The following is a 21582-nucleotide window of genomic DNA, read 5'->3' on the forward strand; positions in this document are numbered from 1 at the left end:
AATTATGATAAAATAAGGAAGCCGCCCGATGAAAGTACGACGATAATATCAACACAAACAAAACAAAAACAACGGAAACCTAAAATGAGAAAGAGAGAAAAACCAGTGCCTGGTTTGCCATGTTTGGAAGACGGGAAGTTGGTTGGAACAAATGTGGTCCGAGTAAACAACAACAACAACAACTTGTTAGACACAAATGCACATTCACCTGAAATAAAAAAACTGAAAAAAGGATATAAGCAACGTCTTCCGTTGTCCATTTCATTCAATTCAATCTCCTCCTGATCTCTATCTAACTCTTTCCATCCCACCGCATTCAATAGCTTTGAAGGCGGGATGGAAAGAGTGAGGGTAGAAATCTGTCTCAAATTTCCTCCCAAAGTCAACGCACCTGGCTTGATGACATTGCTCTCCAATGATGAACCTGAAAACATCATGGATTATTCTGCTCCAAGGCTTGAACTCCAGATGATAGTCACTTTTATCCTCACTCAAGCCATTCATTTCGTGCTCAAGCGCCTTCGGATTCCTATATTCATGTCCCAGATTATTGTATGTGCATGCATACTCTCTCTTACTTTTTTTTAATATCATTTTAATGCTTCATTCCTAACGGTTTTTTTTTTGTGTAAATGCAGGCAGGGATAATACTGGGTCCTATGTTTTTCAGGCATGATAAGTCGCTTATTACGATGTCTGAGGATAGTGTTTCGATTCTGGGTACGGTGGCGAGTTTCGGCTATTTGTTCTTTTTATTTCTAACCGGGGTGAAGATGGATTTTAGCATGACATACAGATCCGGAAAGAAGGCGCTGTGTATTGGTATCTTAACAGTGTTGGTGCCTTCCATAGTCTGCTTGTTTATGGCTCGGTCCGCTCCTGAAGAAGGACGACTTTACAGAGCAAACGATGTTTACATACTTGCAGTAGCACATTCGTTGACTTCGTTTCCGGTAATTCATAGCCTGCTCAGTGGGCTGAAGCTCCTGAATTCTGAACTCGGTAGGCTTAGCCTATCATCGGCCCTCATAGGTAACATGTGGTCGCTACTTCTATTGACTATTTGCCAAGGGGTGATTGCAGGAAAAAGGAAAGGTTTGGGAAGAGCTTTACTACATTTCAGAAATGCCATAATCTTTCTTGTTGTACTGGTGTTTTGTTTTCGACCTCTAATGAAATGGATGGTGAGGAAAACGGTTGGCGGTGGGAAGATAAATGGTGTTTGCCTTTATGCTGCAATTTCGGCGTTCATGGTTTCACACAAGGTTACCGGTATTTTGAAAGTGTTTACCCCCTTTGGTCCATTTCTAACGGGGTTGGCCATCCAAGATGGACCCCTTTGGGATCCGCTCTGGTGGAGAAAATGGAGCCTGTTGTTTCAGGGTTTCTTATGCCTTTGTTTGCTTCAACATGCGGCATGAGGATTGATTTTTCTTACCTCAACAACAGCACCCCCTTTGTCAAACACCAAGCACTTTCCGCTATCGTGGCTGTACTCGTCAAATTTGGAGTCTCCTTCCTTGTTTCCTTCTGCTGTAAAATCCCCACAAGGGATTCTTTGGCTTTTGCTTTTATAATGATAAGCAAAGGTATCGTTGAGATAGCCATCTATAGCAACATGTATGATAACGAGGTATGTTCTTTTAACTCCTTACGTAAATTTCACATCCATGAAATATGCGTACTCATTGTCGAAAAATCGCAGGTTGTAACAAATCTATCTTGGCTTACATGACCCTCATCATCATTGTGGTAGCAAGCATTGTGCCAATGCTTGTGAAAGCCCTCTACGATCCATCGAGAAAGTATGCAAGTTACCAGAAAAGGAGCATCATGCATTGCAAGATCAACGAGGAGCTTCGCATGATTAGTTGTATTCATATCCCGGCTAATGTCAATTCCATCATTGACATCCTCAGTACCTCGACAACAGAAACTCCCATTGCTCTTCATGTGCTTCACCTTATAAAGCTCAGTGGGCGAGCCACTCCACTCTTCATCTCTCATGACATGAATCAGCACACCCTTTCCAACAACTACTACTCAGAGAACGTTGTCCTCTCGTTTAGACGGTTCGAGCGGGACAACTGGGGAGCCGTATCAGTGAAAGCGTTCACCGCGGTGTCGCCAACGAATATGATGTACGAGGATATATGTAACCTCGCCCTGGACCACCACACATCCTTTATAATACTTCCATTTCACCGCCGATGGCACTTCAATGGCAGCATAGAATCGGAAGACCAAACCATAAGGAGCCTGAACTATAGTATGCTTGAAAAGGCACCTTGCTCGATAGGGATCCTGGTCGAAGGTCGACGCAATTTAAATGGCACCAACCCACAATCGTCGTTAGGCAGCTCTTCATCATATAATATTGCTGTGATATTCTTGGGGGGTAAAGATGATCAGGAGGCTCTTGCTTTAGGTCTACGCATGTCCGAAAACAAAAACGTTCAACTAACAATAATTCATCTCACATCTGGAAATATGTTTCTAGCCGATGATACAGAGACCATGCAGGATGAGATAATGCTGCGAAATGTTAAAGAGAATCTTTCATACATAAAACACATTGAGAAGCAGGTAAGTGATGGGCCTGAAACTTTAGATTTCTTCGATTCAATGTGGACAAGTACCAGCTTTTCATTGTCGGGAGACGATACCAACGTAAAGATCCCCAGACCGTGGGTCTCCATGAATGGACAGAAATTCAAGAGATTGGAATTATAGGGGACCTACTTTCATCTGCTGATTTTGGTGGCAAAAATTCTGTGCTGATTGTACAAAATCAACAACGGATTGGTTAAGCCCCCAATACGAATCATCATCTTCTTTGCTCATCATCGCATTTTTCAATTACTACTACAGTTTCCTACATGCTAGAGTTTGACTTGAATTTAAAAATGGCACAAATTAATTCATTTTTAATTGATAAAAGGTTAGATATCAAGTTTTTATTTCTTCCAAATCCTCTTATATTTTTTCGTTTTATATTAGTGAAATTCTTCTCATCTACCCGTGGTTTTTCTCTATTGGATTTTTCACACAAATATTGACGTTCTTTAATTTTCTTTGTCGATCTTGTTATTTGTTTATCGATAATTGTTTTAATATTATAACAAAAGAGAGTCGAGTTCAAGATTATGACAACAATAAAATATAATATTACGTTGTTGGATCGAAGCATCAGGTTCTTGTTGTGGCAGATGAAACTTCGGCACGTCATTACACATTTAGACTTAGATGATGCATTGAAAGAGTTTTAAAAGAAGACATCGTTAAATTGGACGAATGATGAAAAGCATAAGAATCGTAAGACCCTATCTCAAATACGTTTGTGTTTCAAATCAAATCTTGTAGGATGTATTGAAAGATAAAACGATTGCTTCTTTGTGGACAAAATTAAAGCAACTATACATGCAGAAAAAACGACTACTTCTTTGTAGGGAAATTGAAATAGTGTTTTAGGATATACCGGATTTTGGTATCTATACCAGATTTTGAGATAAATGTGATATTATGTATTTGTACTCTTCGTATTCTCTACATTTATAGTGGATTATTGAGCAAACCACACATTGATCGCATTCCAGGGATTTGCAGGCACTTCTATTCTTATTCTCGTCGGATGTGCAGCTGATACTGCAAGAATATTTCAAGTAGCGATTATATCTCAGAAGTACAAGGACATAGAGTTTTATGAAATCGACAGGTTCAACATTGGTGCCTGTTGTGAATATTTAACTTGGGGTTTATCTTGTACACTATGCTGCTCCACAACAACACTTTTTATTTCAGTATCTATCAAGGTGACCGGAATCTTCTAATAGGTAATCCATAATCATACTTTAATACTCGTTCGAATGTTGTTTTACCAACGAAAAAATCACACCGAGTATCTCACTCTCTATTCACAGTTAACTGAACATGCAGTAAGAGCCGGGGAAAATTCCTTGTATGAAAAACCCGTTGCCAAATTCATATGAAGCAACAGGTAATTCAAACCAGTAACAATGTCATTTGCTATATAAAGAATGACCACAGTTGTTAAGGAGCTGATGGAGAAGAATAAGTATTTAGTCTCTCCAAACTGCAAGCTCATTGGATAGCATGACAGCAATTGATAAAAGAAAAGGAGTGTGGTTGCAACTCCAACTAATTCAAAGTGATTTTAATACAATAAAAAATCTCCAGCCAATAAAATACAAAGTGAACAAAATCAAGTAAGGAGGCATGGTTCAAAATTAGCTGATCCTGAACTAAACTGACTGATAATCTTTAAATAAACTAAACATCTATGGTTTACAACCAAAAGTGATGCAAAGAGACAATATATGCAGTCAGTGGCAGACAACAAGATCATTTGGCCAAGGAAGTTTTTCATCAAGCACAATAAAAAATATATATCATTTCTGTCTCCATAAAAATCAAGTCATAACTCATAACACAATGACAAGGTCACTTTTATTTTTGTGTACCATGATGAAGACAGGTGCAGATTTTACCTCTAGATGAACCTATATTCATCTAGACATGGAGAACTTTACTTCCATGGAGCACTGATTCACCAAGTCAATAATCACATACCTAAAAATCTTTGACCATATTCAAAAACCAAATATACTGGCATTATACGTGAAGAAGCCTCGGTTGAAGCATACATTAGGATTGGCCAAGATTCTAACTGCTTGACCATTGGTTCTACTGGTAACTAGACTTGAATCTTGGTCTCTTCCAAATCTGGAAGCAACAATTCCTAGCTTCTAGACCTTTGCATCGCATCAACACCGGTGACAGACCAAAAATAGCATCGGCCTAATCCATCGGGAGTTATCACATAACTTGGATAACTAAAATCAGTAAATTAAAAAGTTCTCCCAACAGCATTCAAGTGAGAAATCTTAGAGGCAGCATCTATATGAAGCACAATTCCTGAGCCGTTTATTGGTGAAAAACGAGTAAACTTCCAAATTTTGTCTATTTCAGCAAATGGTGAAAAAAATAAAGTTTTCATATGCAAAAGGAACTACTAATTTCTAAATCTAATTCAAGAGGTCCAAGAGTATAGTCAACTAGCATCAACTATTAGCTGAAGAAAAGCATTTCCAGTAACACGAGACTATAATTAGTAAAGGATGATTGACTTAACTCTGGAAAACAAATTGCAACAAATAAACGAGTAATATAGAAAACGTAGAGGGAAGTTTACCTGGAGATTGGGACAGAACGATGATGGATTTGAAGATTAGAAGAGGAGATTTGGAGACTTCATCTCCCCGAGTCTTTTTTATTTCGTCGTCTGCTTTATCCGTTTTAATAATTTGTGAGCCTTAACCTTCTGGATATTTACTCATATATTTTGGGAAACTTTGCTGGCAAAATTGACCCAATGAGTCGTGCGGGTGAAAAAAATTAGTCCATTAAGTTATCTTTAAAACTATTTTAGGATCTATACCAATGGTTATGGTACAGAGTCATGCCCACATGATAAATTTATCTAAATAATATTTTTATTCAAACTCATCGTACCGAATTGATTAGTAAATAAAATATAATTTTTTATTTGATTTTATCATGTCGGAGTGACAAATTTTAATAAAAAAATATATTTTAATAGAACACGTAATGTCCACGTGACTCGTTTCAAGTAACGGTAATAAATATTATAGTTTCCAACATAAAATATTTTATGCCATATTAGGCCAAAATTACCAACTTTGCTACATCAGTTTTGTATTTGAACTCCTTGTTTCCTTAGCCAATTTGGAATAGTCAAGCCCAATTTGGATTTGAACTACATTATTATAAAATAATTTGTTTGGATATTAAATTTTTAAATTTCACAAAATAATTATTAATTTTTATTAAAAAAGGATATTATAATACATTAATGGTCCGTTTAGAAGATAATAAGATATATTAAATTAATGAATAATATTTTATTTAACTTTCCAATTATAATTAAAATTTTATTTTGATACTCCTAAAATATGCTTATGCAATAATTTGTAAAAAAAATAAAAATAAAAAATGTATAAAAATTCATATTTTATTTTCAAAATTGTAAAAAAATTGTAATTGTGAAAACTCCTTTACAAATCATAAAATGTTTAAAAGTTTCACGTCAAATGTTTAAAATTTTAGACTTTATGGTTTGTAAAGATGATCAGGAGGCTCTTGCTTTAGGTCTACGCATGTCCGAAAACAAAAACGTTCAACTAACTATGATTCATCTCACATCTGGAAATATGTTTCTAGCCGATGATACAGAGACAATGCAGGATGAGATAATGCTGCGAAATGTTAAAGAGTCTTTCATACATAAAACACATTGAGAAGCAGGTAAGTGATGGGCCTGAAACTTTAGATTTTCTTCGATTCAATGTGGACAAGTACCAGCTTTTCATTGTCGGGAGACGATACCAACGTAAAGATCCCCAGACCTTGGGTCTCCATGAATGGACAGAAATTCAAGAGATTGGAATTATAGGGGACCTACTTTCATCTGCTGATTTTGGTGGCAACAACTCTGTGCTGATTGTACAAAAACAGCAAAGGAATTATTAATCCCCAATACGAATCATCGTCTTCTCTGTTCATCATCCCGTGCACTTCCCTGTACTTTGGCAAACATCTCTGTGCTAAAGAAGGCTACCATAGCTTTGAATCCTGGGGGGTAAGAATGATTACAGTTGAAGCACTTGGGTTCTTATTCTCGTCGGATGTGCAACTGATACACTGCAACAAAAGTTTCAAACACAGATTAAATATCTCAGAAAGTGCAAGAACATAGGGTTTTACGAAATCGACAGCAGGTACGGCCCCTTAAACGAGTTAGCAGCAAAGGATGATGACCGAGTTTTCCAGCAATGATGATTGATTCGGGAAACAAAGTCTTTAGAGGTGCTTATCAAGCTAGTTAATAGTGAGTCGAGTAGAGCTCGATTCTTGTTTGTTAAAAGAATTTATTGTTCAACACGATTTGTTGCTCGACTTGTTATTCTTCTCTCGTTAAATTTACCAAAAATTTTATCTTATTTTTGAACTATATGTATGTAAATCTAATAAAAATTAATAATCAATAATTTAGTATCTTTTCTATTTTAATTAAAAATTACTAATAATAGTAATTATTAATTAATAATTTAACATCTTTCTTATTATTTATTAGCAAATTTGTAATTGTTATTTAGAATTTTTAATGGAATAATTTCTTAAGGTAACTATTAAAAATTATAAAAAATTAAAAATGCTCGCGAACATATCAAGTCGAGCTGGATCTTACTCGAATCACCTCACTGAAATCATGAGTCGAGCTCGAATTCAAGTCGCATCAATTCGAGTCAAGCATGAACCAAGTCGAATTCGAGCAACTCATGAGGTGATCAACTCATTAAGCACCCCTAGTTGGAAAGGTTTCACACATGATGGGTTGGAATAATTGATCGATAGATCATATCGCCCATGGATGATGGTGGAAAGGAGGCGACGGCGTAGTCCAACGGACAACACAAAAAATCAGGAAACAAACAAAGGTCCACAATCTCAGGGATCACACTTTGAAGTCTTGAATGATGATTCAAATAGGACTGGAAAGTCTGCCCAGGTTAGCACACCTATTGCGGGAGAAGTCAATAGAGTAAATCGGGTCAGTAACGTGCCTTCCAAAAGGAAGAATTCTATTGGCCCAGCTAAACATATCTCTTTAGCCATAAAATCCAATCTGGCGCTCGTGAATCATGGAGCAAAGAATATCTCCGAGATCCTGACAGTCAACCAAAGGTACTAAGGCAAGTAACCCCAAATCTGCCTCCCGTTCGAAGGCTCCACGAGTGGTCACGTGCAGCAGGTTAATAATGAAGGTACTTCCACAAATGGTATAACCCAGAGTTTTTCCATCATGCAAAAAGAGAACGTGAATCCCATTCACGTTGGAAATGGAAAGCCATACAATTGAGGAATGAGAACACCGTTCAGTTATCTAAACAAACAAATGTGCAACTGGTCAATCTAAATGGAGCTAACTTTCTGTCCAGCACAAACCCCATGTTTGAGAACTCTTTAGGAGTTGAGCCTCAACGGGTGTTAACCGGTTGGATCCAAACTCTCACCAAGCAATCTCCTTTAACAGAAATCCAAGACTGAGCAGTCGGCGAAGCCCTTCTTCCAAAGGCAAAGCCACTCTGTATATCCTCCGCAATAAGGGGCCTAAGTTCAAACAGAGCAATAGCTCAAGGATTACCCTTCAAGATGCTGTCAATGATGTTATAAAGAACATTCAGACACAAGGCCAAACCCCTTCTAGTGCCCATGACTCGTTGAGCGACGTTACTGGCGTGAACCAGTAGAGGTACCCTTCTCTATTCTCTTTCCATGGATTTTTCTTTAATAACCTGGAATTGCCAAGGGTGTGGGAGGTGTAAATTTCCAAGAGTGTTCAAGGAATATAGAATGGATTACAAGCCGGTTATGTTTGCGATTTTTGAGCCTCGTATTAACGAGCATCGTGCTGATCATGTCATCGCCAAGTTTGGCTTTGATAAATCCTTTCGAGTGGAAGCTGTTGGCTTTTTTGCGGGTATTTGGGTTCTTTGGAACTTCCCCTAGTGGTCGAGATTATTGTTGTGCATCCTCAATTCATCATCTCCAAGTTTTTGAGCACGAATATTGAGGAGCACATCATTGTTACTGTTGTGTACGGTTGCCCCGATAAGGTGAAGCGTAAGGCCCTGTGGCAGGACCTTTCTTACTTCTCTCCGCCCAGAAATGTTCCTTGGATAGTAGCAGGTGACTTCAATGCTTATATCTCCAGTTTTTGAGAAAGCGGGTGGGAGCAGAATGGGTATAGGCTGTAATTTTTTTCGTCTCTTTCTGGACCTACTTCAACTCACTGATCTTGGCTTTGAGGGCCTCGGTTTACTTGGAGTAGGGGAGAAGTTTTGAAAGGACTGATCGCATGGTGGTTAACGAGGCATGGCTTGCTAGGGCTCCTCAATCGAATGTATTCCATCGCCCAAGGCTGAAATCCGACCACAGACCGATTCTTCTCCGCTCTAATCGATTGCCCAAGTCCTCGTTACCGCGCCCCTTTCACTTCTTGGCTAGCTGGACTTTTCACCCTCAATTTTCCTCATTTGTCAGCCAGAATTGGTCCTTTACTAGTAGCATCAACAATACCATAAATGGCTTTATTGCTGCTATAAAGGATTGGAACAAGAATGTGTATGGGCATATTATTCAAGACAAACGAGCTCTTAAGCAACAACTTGCCTCTATCCAAGCCAAGCTTGAGAGGAGGCACGATGATAGCCTTCTCGATGAGGAGTTGAGTGCTCGCATCAAGTTGGAAGAGATCTTAGACCATGAAGAGCTTTTACAGAAGCAGAAGGCTTGAGCTAACTAGATGTCGGAAGGTGGCCGTAACACCAAATACTTTCATAGCCAGGCGATTTATCGGCAGAAAGTTAACCGTATTCAAGCCTTGAAAATTAGTAATGGTGAATGGTGTTTGATGAGGATACTCTTTGGGGGGAAGCTACTACTTTTTTCAAGAAGTTATACTGTGATGATAGCAATAATCGTGATCGCTTTCCTCTTCAATGGAGCTTTCTCTCGCCTCTCTGCAGCCGATATCTACTCTCTAGAGGCTGAAGTCAGGAATGAGGAGATCAAGCGTGCCTCATTTGATATGAGCCCACTAAAGTCACCAGGTGTAGACGGTCTCTATACTTTATTTTTCCAGAACCAGCGGGGTACGATTGGAAACTCAATTTGTGCTTGTGTTAGAGGCATTTTTTGTGGTAATTCTATTGAGACGGAGCTCAATCAAACTTTTCTTGTCCTTATTCCTAAAGTGGACAACCCGAAATCCTTTTTCGAATTCCGTCCGATTAGTTTGTGCACGGTCTTCTACAAGTTTGTACTAAAGGTTTTTGCAAACAGATTTCGACCTATCTTCCCAAAATTAATTGGCCGAAATCAAATGAGCTTCATCGCTGGCCACAACATCATGAATAACATAATTTTAGCGCAAAAGGCCAGTCATTCTATGAGAACTAAGAAGGGGAAGACTAAATGGATGGCGATTAAAGTTGACCTCTAAAAAGCCTACAACCGGGTCTGTTGGGACTTCTTATCTGATTCACTTATCGATATGAGGTGTGCTACACGGCTGCACCAGATTATCATGGACCTTGTTTTATCCTCTTCCTTTCAGGTGCTTTGAAATGGATCACCCTCAGATGTTTTCAAACCAACTAGGGGTATTCATCAAAGGTGCCCTCTATCACCTTAACTTTTCATTATCTGGATAGAATGCTTGAGGTATAGCATTGACTATGCGATGAGAATGGGGTGTGGGAACCAATGGTGCTCTCGCATGGAGAACCCCTTATCCCACTAATTTTTTGCCGATGACTTGGTCCTGTTCTCTAAAGCCACTTCCTCGCAAGCCAACCTCACAGAAGCTATTTTGGACCAATTCAATCGTTTCTCGGAACATAAAGTTAGCTCCAACAAAACGAAAGTCTTTTTTTCTAAGAATATTGATGAGGGATTAGCAAATTCTATTTGTTCACAACTGAGCTTTCAACAATCTACTGATTTAGAGAAATACTTGGGTATGTCGCTTTTTCACAAAAGAGTTACAAAAAGCACCTTCGGATTTCTAATGGATAAGGTTCGAGCTAAACTTAGTAGATAGGTGGCTTCCAAGCTATTTCTTGCAGGCCAGGTAACACTTGTCAAAGCAACGTTACTGGCTATTCCAAGCTATTTTATACAGACCGTCTCAGTCCCAAAAGGTGCTTGTGCTCAGATTGAACAAATTGCTCGCAAATTCATTTGGGGAGGATCTATGGACTCGCCTAAATGGTTTTTATTAGCTGGAAAACTATTTTCCAACCTCATATAAACGGTGGTCTGGGCATTCGACCCCTTCAGGCGCAGAACGAGGCATTCATGGTCAAGTTGTGGTATAAGTTTCTAATGAAGCAAGACGCCCTGTGGGTTAAGCTTCTACGCTCCAAATATAAAGTTAAGGAATTGGTTCCTGAGCACCTGCAAACTCGAACCGGGTCATACGTTTGACGTTCCCTTGTTCGTATTTGACATCTTATTCAGGGTAACTTGTGTTGGTCAGTGAGTAATGGTCGTGTAACAAACTTTTGGTCTGATAGTTGGATCCCATGTACGTCATCTCTTGTTGATTTTATTCCTGGAGCTCAAATTCAGGATCCACTGGCAAAAGTTGTTGATTACGTTAATGATGGATCATAAACTTGATCCATTATGGGAGCCTAAACTCAAACCCAAACTAATTTGATGTCATTGCTTGCATAAATTTGTTAGGTGAATATACCATTGCTTACATTAAATTAGTTAGGTGAGAGTTAGGTATATGTCTCATTTTTAATGGTTTAAATTAGTTTATTTGTGTGGTGTGGGATTGTTCTTAAGTAGTATAAATACCCTTCCCCATTTTAGTTTAGTTTAGTTCTTGTAATATGTGTTTGAGTTTCAATAAAAGCTGTTTGTGTGAGTGTTTCATTTCCAACAAAGTGGCATCAGAGTGAGTTGGAAAGATCGAAGGTGTCGACGAGAGGAATCCGTCGCCGCCAGAATTTTCCCAATCTGAGTTCTGACACGCAGCCACGCACCGCCGAAAGACTTTTACCAGAAAATCGAGTTGACTCACCGAGTTGAGCCGAGTCAGTCGAGTTGGAGCCCTTTGACCGAGTTGTCCAAGTCCCTCTCAAGGTTTTTTGGCGTTCCGGATTCATCCGTGCAATCGGATTTTGCAAATTCTCATTATATTGAGAGATATGGAAAATGGTATGGCACCATTCCAAGTTCCGACACTCAACAATAACAACTACGACAACTGGAGTATCAAAATGAAGACACTTCTTGATAAAAAAATGTGTGGGATATCATAGAGAAATGCTATAACGAGCCTGCGGATGATGTTGCTTTTGCTACTTTTACACCATATTAAAAGACAACTTTGAAGGATTCAAGAAAGAGAGACAAAAAGACTCTCTACCTCATCTATCAAGCATTAGATGATGATTGTTTTGAAAAGATTTCAAGTGCAAGCTCTAGCAAGGAAGCGTGGGAGAAGCTGTAAACCTCTTACAAAGGATCCGAGCAAATTAAGAAGGTTCGTCTCCAAACATTAAGAGGTGAATTCGAATCTTTACACATGAAAGCATATGAGTCTATTTTAGATTATTTCTCAAAAGTAGTAGTTGTTTCTAATCAATTAAAAAGAAATGATGAAAAGTTAGAAGATGTGAGGATAATAGAGAAGACACTACATTAGTTGGATCCCAAATTTGAGCACATCGACATGACGATTGAAGAAACTAAAGACTTGGAAGAAATGACAATCGAGCAACTCCAAGGATCATTGCAAGCATACGAAGAGAAGCATAAGAAGAAGCATGTGTTTACTGAGCAACTCCTCAAGCTACAACTCAAGGATATGCATGAAAGCCAACGCAATGATAGAAACCAACGTGGCCTAGGCAGAGGTAGAGGCCATGGACGAGGTGGAAGTCGTGGTCGTGGACGAGGCTGGAATTAGAACAATAACAATTCCAACAACAACTATGAGAAAGGAGAAAACTCAATACAAGGTCATGTAAGAATCAATTCGAACTCAAAGTATGACAAATCTCAAGTTCGATGTTATAATTGTCAGAAGTTTGGGCATTATGCTTCAGAATGTAGAGCTCCCAACAACAAAATTGAGGAGAATGTCAACTATGTGGAGGAAAAGATAGATGGCAAAGAAACTTTTCTTCTAGCACGAAAGGAAACTGAGGGTGGCCAAGCAAATTCCTGGTATCTTGACAGTGGTACAAGCAATCACATGTGTGGAAGGAAAGACATGTTCATGGAGCTAGACGAGTCAGAAAGCGAAAATGTTTCATTTGGAGATGATTCCACAATATCAATGAAAGAGAGAGGTAATATCCTTATCCGTTTGAAAGATTAGAGACGTCAATTTATTTCAAATGTCTACTATGTGCCCAATATGAAAAGTAACATCTTAAGTTTAGGGCAACTGGTAGAGAAAGGTTATGATATTCATATGAAAAATTATAATCTTTCTATAAAAGATGATAAGAATAACTTCATTGCTAAAATTGTCGATATTTTTACCAAGCCACTGACAAGCGAAGACTTCATAAGATTAAGGAACTTACTAGGGGTCACAAGATCAAGTTTAAGAGGGTGTTGGATCATAAACTTGATCCATTATGGGAGCCTAAACCCAAACCCAAACTAATTTGATGTCATTGCTTACATAATTTTGTTAGGTGAAGATGTCATTGCTTACATCAAATTAGTTAGGTGAGAGTTAGGCATATGTCTTATTTTTTAATGGTTTAAATTTGTTTATTTGTGTGATGTAGGATTGTTCTTAAGTAGTATAAATACCCTCTCCCCATTTTAGTTTAGACATCAAGAAAAATTAAGAGCTTCTATGTAAGTGAAGAAGCAAAGTCTTATAAGAGTGACTTGTAGTTCTTATTTTTGAGTGAGAGTGTTCTTGTAGTATTTGTTTGAGTTTCAATAAAAGTTGTTTGTGTGAGTGTTTCATTTCCAACGGTTAATGCTCGGGGACAATGGGATACACAAATGCTTGATCAAGTTCTGGGGTAATGAGACTCTTGAAACAACTCTTGGGTAATGAAACCGATTTAATATGTCACCATCTGAGGTTAATTATTAAATCGGCTCAATCTTGGGCTCACTTACTCCGGGAACTTGTGCGTTTAAATAAGCAAATGATTAGAACTTTGCAGCCTAAGTGGAAGCCACCTAGTGCTGCGTATATCAAACTAAACACCGATAGTGCTGTAATTCAACAAACTAAGGAAGCTGCTAGTGGAGGTCTTATCAGAGATCATAGTACTGAATTGCGGCCGCAATGCAGCGTAACACTCGTATCGTAACGTTTTTTAAGGTTATCGCGACGTAATATTGGCGCAACACGATAAGGGAACCGCATCACGATTGTTACGATCAAAAACCGTTAATAACATCGCAACAAGCTATAAATTACGCCGTAACGCCGCAACAAACTTTAAATTATATGAAATATAAAATTACATAGATGAATTGTTCTAATTTAATTCTTAAAACTGAATTATAAATATATATCATTAATAATATCGTAATAGTTATGTTTAAAATTAGTTACTTAAATTTGAATTAATTAAATTATTTATTAATGTTATTTTAAAATTAAATTAATTTAAATTTAAATTGAATTTTTTCTCATATCTAAAATTGATGTAATTAATTTTAAATTAATTTTTTATATTAACATTAAGTATGATAATTATATGTTTATTTATTATTATATAAATTTTGTATAAGAGATGAATCCATTTCATAATACTATAATAGTATATGTATTTTATCTATTTATTATGAAACTATAAAATTTTATCTAATATATAATATAATAGTATATGTTATTCATTAACATTATAATTTTTATTACGCATTATCCAGTATGATAATACTTCTATATTTTATATTTGTTTTTAATAAATTTTTATCTATGAAATTAAATTTTTTATTTTCAAAATAAAATATTTAAAGAGTATATTATATTAAAAGATAACTGTAAAATGTATAAATATAATATTTGAGACGTATTGTGATTTTTGAGGAAGTGATCACGCCCACGACAGCTGCAACACACATTACGTAACGTCCGCAACATCCGCAACCGCGACACCGTAACAAAATCTGCAACCGCAATTTGATACTATGTTAGAGATAGCACAGGCAACTGGTTGGGAGGATACCATCGTAAAATTGGCCATTGCTCGGTCTTACATGCCGAGCTTTGGGCAATCCTTGATGGTCTTACTCTACCTTGGAAAACGGGGGGAGCGACAGGTGGGAGTGGAACCGATAGTAGTGAGGTGGTGCGTATTCTTAATTCCACCGGACAGAATAATGAGCCAACACTTATCCGGCGAATCCGATTATTACTTAAACGACAGTGGCATATCAGATTCACTCATGTTCATAGGGATGTCAATGAAGCTGCTGACGCTATGGCACATTTGGGTTTCTCAGGCAGAGGCCTCACCATTTTGCAGTCTCCTCCTGCTGGTATAAGACTTCTGCTCAATGCTAATATGCATGATAGTACCGTGATTTAGCTTTTGCTTCTTACCTTGTAACAAAAAAAAAAAAAAGAGAAAATCGACCGAGAATCCAAATCAGGGGTTAATTAGTAAAATAATCAAAAGAAAAAGAAATGATTAGAGAGACAACATCAAATCTAATCTTGAATTTTTTTATAGGATCAGAAAGTAGTTACTATCAATATTAAATAGTTACTATTAAATAAAATATCACAAAAAATTAAAAAATAAAATAAAATAAGAAAAAGAGATAAAACAGAAATAAATAATATTACTATGGTTTTCAATTATTTTTTTAAATCATACCTAAAAAATTAACAATAATATTGATAATGCCATTATAAAATAATACCACGTCATCATTGAAAAAATTTAAAAGTTATAACGCTAACAGTTCTGTTTTTCTTTTAAACGATAAATGACTAAAACGAAACTAAAATATAATTTTAAATTTTGAAAAAACTAATAATTGAGTAATCAAAATTAAATTATAGTAAACGTTAGGCAACTAAATTCAAAAGTTATCCTAAAATAAAATATAAAGTCGAGAGATAATATCAACACAAAGAAAAAAAAAAACCTAAGTGTCTGGTTTGCCGTGTTTGAAAGACGAGTTTTCGTTGGAACAAATGAAGATCCATGGTTTGAGCAAACAACAAGAACTCGTTTCACCAAAATGCAAATCCACCCGAATTTAAAAACGGGAAAAAAAGACGTTAGAAAAAAACAAGAAACTTTATATAAAGCAATGATTCCTATCGTTCATTTCATTCAATTCAATCTCCTCTCTCTCTCTCTCTAGCTAGCTCTTCTCCTTCCACCGAATTCAACAGCTTTGAAGGCAGCATGAAAACAGAGAAGGTAGAAATATGTCTTAAATATCCTCCCAAAATCAACGCACCTGGCTTGATGACATTGCTCTACAAAGGGAAACTTAGAAGCATCATGGACTATTCTGCTCCAACGCTCGAACTCCAGATGATACTCACTTACCTTCTCACTCAAGCCATTCATTTTGTGCTCAAGCGCCTCCGAATGCCTACATTCATATCCCAGATTCTTGTATGTGCCTGCACATTCTCCTACTTTTCTTTTCCATTTTGATTCTTCATTCCGAGCGTTTTTTTTTTTGTAAATGCAGGCAGGGATAATACTGGGTCCTACGGTTTTTGACGATGATGAAACGCTCATTACGACTTCTGCGGATAGTGTTTTAATTCTGGGTACCGTGGCGGGTTTCGGCTATTATTTATATTTATTTCTAACTGGGGTGAAGATGGATTTTAGCATGACATACAGATCCGGGAAGAAGGCACTGTGTATTGGTATCCTAACAGTGATGGTGCCTTTCATAGTTTCCTTGGTAATGGCTGGGTCCTATCGAGATGAAATAGTACTTGAGAACACAAACGAGATTTCCGTTCTTGCAGTGGCATATTCGGGGACTTCGTTTCCGGTGATACATAGCCTACTCAGTGAGCTGAAGCTCCTGAATTCGGAACTCGGAAGGCTTAGCCTATCATCGGCCCTCGTAGGTAATATGTTGTCGCTATTTCTATTGAATGTTTGCCAAGGTTTGAATACAGCACGAAAAAAAGGTGTGGACTGGGCCATTTTACATTACGGAAGGGTTGTAACCTTTGTTGTTGTGCTGGTGTTTTGTTTTCGACCTGTAATGAAATGGCTGGCGAGGAAAACGGTTGGTGGTGGGATGATAAATGGTGTTTGCCTTTATGCTGCAATTTTGGCGTTCATGGTTTCACATAAGTTTACCACTTCTCTTAGGATATTCCCCAACTTTGGCCCATTCCTAATTGGGTTGGCTATCCCAGATGGACCCCCTTTGGGATCCGCTCTGGTGGAGAAACTGGAGCCCGTTGTTTCAGGTTTTCTTGTGCCTTTGTTTGCTTCAACATGCGGCATGAGGATTGATTTTTCTTACCTCCATACCCACACCCACGGCTCCTTTGTCAAACGCCAATCTCGTTCCGCTGTTGTGGCTCTATTATCCAAATTTGGAGTCTCCTTCCTTCTTTCCTTGTTGAATAAAATGCCCACAAGGGATGCTTTGGCGTTTGCTTTTATAACGATAAGCAAAGGTCTCGTTGACATGGCTATCTTAACCAACATGCACGATAGCAATGTATATATCTTTAACTCCTCCTGTTGTATGGTTTTTACTTAAATTTCACTGCAGTATTCATGAATACTTATTGTCGAAAAATTGCAGCTTATAACAAAGCCTATCTTCGTTTCCATGAGCCTTATCGTCATCGTGGTCGCAAGCATTGTGCCAATCATAGTGAAAGCCCTCTACGATCCATGGAGAAAGTATGCAACTTACCATAAAAGGAGCATCATGCATTGTAAGCACAACGAGGAGCTTCGCATGGTTAGTTGTATTCATGTCCCGGCTAATGTCAATTCCATCATTGACATCCTCAGCACCTCGACCACAGAAAGTCCCATTGCTCTTCATGTGCTTCACCTTATAAAGCTCAGTGGGCGAGCCACTCCACTCTTCATCTCTCATGACATGAATCAGCACACCCTTTCCAACAACTCGTACTCGGAGAACGTCGTCCTCTCGTTTCAAAGGTTCGAGCGTGACAACTGGAGAGCAGTAACGGTGAAAGCGTTCACGGCGGTGTCCCCGGCGAATATGATGCACGAGGATATATGTAACCTCGCCCTGGAACACCACAAATCCTTTATAGTACTTCCATTTCACCGCCGATGGCACTTCGATGGCAGCATCGAATCCGAAGACCAAACCATAAGGAGCCTGAACTACGGTATGCTCGAAAAAGCACCGTGCTCGGTAGGGATCCTGGTCGAAGGTCGACGCCATTTAAACCGCTCCAACTCACAGTCGCACTCGTTTGACAGCGCTCCATTATATAACGTTGCTGTGATATTCTTGGGGGGTAAAGATGATCAGGAGGCTCTTGCTTTAGGTATACGCATGTCCGAAAACGAAAACGTTCAACTAACAGTAATTCATCTCACAGCTGGAAATAGGATTCATCTGGCTGATGATATCGAGACGATGCAGGATAAGATAATGCTGAGAAATGTTAAGGAATGTTGTTCATACATAATAAACATTGAGAAGCAGGTAAATGATGGACCTGAAACTTTAGATTTTCTTCGATCCATTGTGGATAACTACCAGCTTTTTATTGTTGGGAGACGATACAACTGTGAAGATCCCCAGACCACCGGCCTCCATGAATGGACAGAATTTGAAGAGATTGGAATTATCGGCGACCTACTTTCATCTGCTGATTTTGGTGGCAACAATTCTGTGCTGGTTCTACAAAAACAACCATGGGTTGATGATGATTAAGCCCCAATACCATTTCATTGGTATAACTCTGTCCAACTGATTGTCACCCTATAACGAGTGTACTCTCTCCACCTATAACTAGAGATTGTCAGATGGGTGGGTTCCAATTTAATGGAATGGGTTATTTTTAGATTTATACTATTTACAATTTAAATTTTGGTAAATTACATAAACGGTCCCCTGATATTATAATTGTGTCAAGCAGATAGTCACAAAAAAAGAACAATTGTGACAATTTTTAGAATAATTGTCACTAATATAATAGTGACAGAATTATTAGCGATGACTTCTACTATGCATTTTAGTGTCTATATTTAATGATTTTAGTAACCATTTGTGCTTTTAGTAATCATTTGTATTATCACTAAAGGTGCATTTTCTTTGTAGCGTTAATTGATTATTTATTTGTTGAAATCATTATTTATACGTTTTTTTTAGATAGATTGGATTCAACCATTCCAATTATATATTTTAATCATAATTGTAAAATAATTAACAGTAAGATCAGCAATCCTTTATTTTTCCAGTTCATCAATATTATTAACATAAACTTTTTATAATATGTACAAATTATTAACAATAACATTAACTTTTTATAATATGAACAAATTAATTATTGTTACAGAACAAGGTTACCTAGATTCTTACGTAATTAATATTGAGATAGAATAAAAATGGTTCACGTATGCTCGTTTAAAAACGATCAAATTTTGAAACACCCTTTTAGCTGATAAATATGGAAATACGTTCATACGGTATATACTGTCATATAGTTCCATATATATATATATAATTTACAAATGGAAGCTTATCTAGCGGTCCTTTTATACCTAGTATAATCGGAAGAGATGAGTGGGTGGGGAGATTACAAGCATGCAATTGCTATGGTGGGATTACAGATGGGTTATGCAGCCGTTGCACTCGTCACCCGAGCAGCTATGTTGCAAGGCATGAGTCCTCGTGTCCTCGTCGTTTACCGGCAAGCCGTCTCTACTTTGGCCGTGGCACCCGTCGTTTATCTCTCCAGGAGGAAATCAGGCGGACCTTCAATGGGACTAAGGAGCTTTTCTTTGATATTCTTTGCCTCACTTATTGGGTTCTTTTTCTTTTCATTTGTATATATATCTCGATTCTGTCCATTTTCTTAAGGTCAGAATCTTGTATACAGGATCGCAATCAATCAGAATATATATTATGAGGGTCTATACTTGGCCACTTCTGCAACGGCAAGTGCAATGGCAAATCTAGTCCCGGCCATCACTTTTGTTATGACATCGTCCATTGTTGGGTACGTCATAATTAATGGTATATATCTCTTGGTTCTATATGTTATACATATACGTGCAGACCGTTTATTTACCATTTGTGTATAGGTTAGAGATGGTGAATATTCGAAGCTTGAGAAGTATTGGCAAAATAGTCGGCACGTTGATCTGCGTCACCGGAGCCATTTTCATGGCGCTGCTGAGGGGGCCAAAGCTATTGGAAGCAGAACCTTTACCGGAAAAATCATTATTCGGATGGGACGGCGGTGAGCACTGGTTGCTGGGTTGTTTGTTTCTCTTTGGAAGCGCTTGTTGCTGGTCCATTTGGCTCATTTTGCAGGTATTTGGATCCAATACTTGTCTCCACTTGTCTAACATTTCAGTCACTAATAATAACATCAATACATGTTTGCGGACAGGTCCCGGCTTCAGCCAGCTACCCCGACCACGTCTCCTTGTCAGCCTGGATGTGTTTCTTCGGGGCATTGCAGTCGGCAGTTGTTACACTGTTTTTACAATCAGACCTCGAAGCCTGGACCCTTCATTCCAGTTTTGAGCTCGTTTGTTGTCTCGTTGTAGTATGTAGGAAAAAAAGACGAATTCATTTTTTCACTTTTATACTATGCAAATCACATCGTAATGTGAAGCACATGATCTGTATAGGGAATATTCGGATCGGGGCTCTCATTCTTCGTTCAAGCTTGGTGCATAGCGCAAAGGGGACCCCTGTTTTCCGCCATGTTTAATCCTTCGTGTACAGTCATTGTGACCATACTGGCTGTGCCGTTCTTGCATGAAGAAATTTACGTGGGCAGGTAACATTTCGAGCACACGGGACATAAAAATTCGTCCTTCTAATATAGAATCGTATTTTATCTCGTTTTGGTCTGTGTCGGTTCAGCCTAATAGGTGCGGTTGGCGTAATTGGTGGTTTATATATTGTTCTTTGGGGAAAAGCCGAAGATTACTGAGTGAAAGAAACAGACCCTGAGTCTTTGACTGGCCAGATATCCACCGCGAAGAAGAGTCCGATAGAAGAACCACTTTTGTCCGACAAATCTGCTAATACGAATGAAAATAATGCATAAAGCTGGTTCGGGTAGAATCTCACTTCGACCCACCGATTTTGTAAATTCAATTCAATACTGTTGATTGAAAGGTGAAATTTTGTGAATTCCATTCATTCTTAGAGCAAGAGATGGGAGCCGAGGGAACCCACCGGAGGCCGATAGAAACTGGACCGAAAAGCTTTTAGTAGCTAATTTGGAGCATCAACCAAGTGCAACGTATCTAAATCGTCTTAAATTTTTTAACTTTCACAAACATGCAATGTTTTCGTCTATAGTCAAAATTATTTCATTACTCATTAATGTACTTTTCAATGAAACATTAACTCAATATTGTTTAGGGTAAATTATGCATTTAGTACCTAAACCATTAATTTTGATCCGTTTTAATATATACATTTTTAATTTTTTCAAAACAATACGTAATAGTGTCTCCACGTAAAACATAAGACTCTTAAGCCTCAGTGATGCGAAGGAAAATAGGACAACAGTGTGTTCCACATGATGTAGACCCCAAACGAGGGGTAAATAGAAAAAGACTTACAAAGAAATTTTTGTTGTTTTATTCCCTTCAAATGTGTCAATATTTTATTGACAAAACATTAAAAAGAAGTGGTTAGTTAGTTATATCAATACTTTTGTGACTTAGTTGAGATGAGAGGAAATTTTCCTTGGGAAAATACTTGCCTTTCAAGACTTCGAAGCAATCTAGAGTAGATTAG

The 21582-nt window shown here is 37.9% G+C and overlaps 1 protein-coding gene and 2 pseudogenes across 1 annotated transcript; all 3 read left to right on the top strand.

Moving 5' to 3' along the window:
* The first annotated feature begins 336 nt into the window (after positions 1–336).
* LOC120132259 lies at positions 337–6570 on the top strand (annotated as a pseudogene).
* Positions 6571–12901: 6331 nt separating this feature from the next.
* LOC120132260 (cation/H(+) antiporter 4-like) lies at positions 12902–18528 on the top strand. The gene is made up of 5 exons (XM_039149064.1): positions 12902–12974; positions 14812–15144; positions 15982–16241; positions 16321–17322; positions 17410–18528. Exons 1-5 carry the CDS (start codon positions 12902–12904, stop codon positions 18526–18528), a joined length of 2787 nt encoding a protein of 928 aa, XP_039004995.1.
* An 834-nt stretch (positions 18529–19362) lies between these two features.
* LOC120132261 lies at positions 19363–20881 on the top strand (annotated as a pseudogene).
* The last annotated feature ends 701 nt before the right edge of the window (positions 20882–21582 follow it).

Source organism: Hibiscus syriacus, unplaced genomic scaffold (assembly GCF_006381635.1).
Source record: "Hibiscus syriacus cultivar Baekdansim isolate YM2019G1 unplaced genomic scaffold, ASM638163v2 tig00110560_pilon, whole genome shotgun sequence".
NCBI lineage: Eukaryota > Viridiplantae > Streptophyta > Magnoliopsida > Malvales > Malvaceae > Hibiscus > Hibiscus syriacus.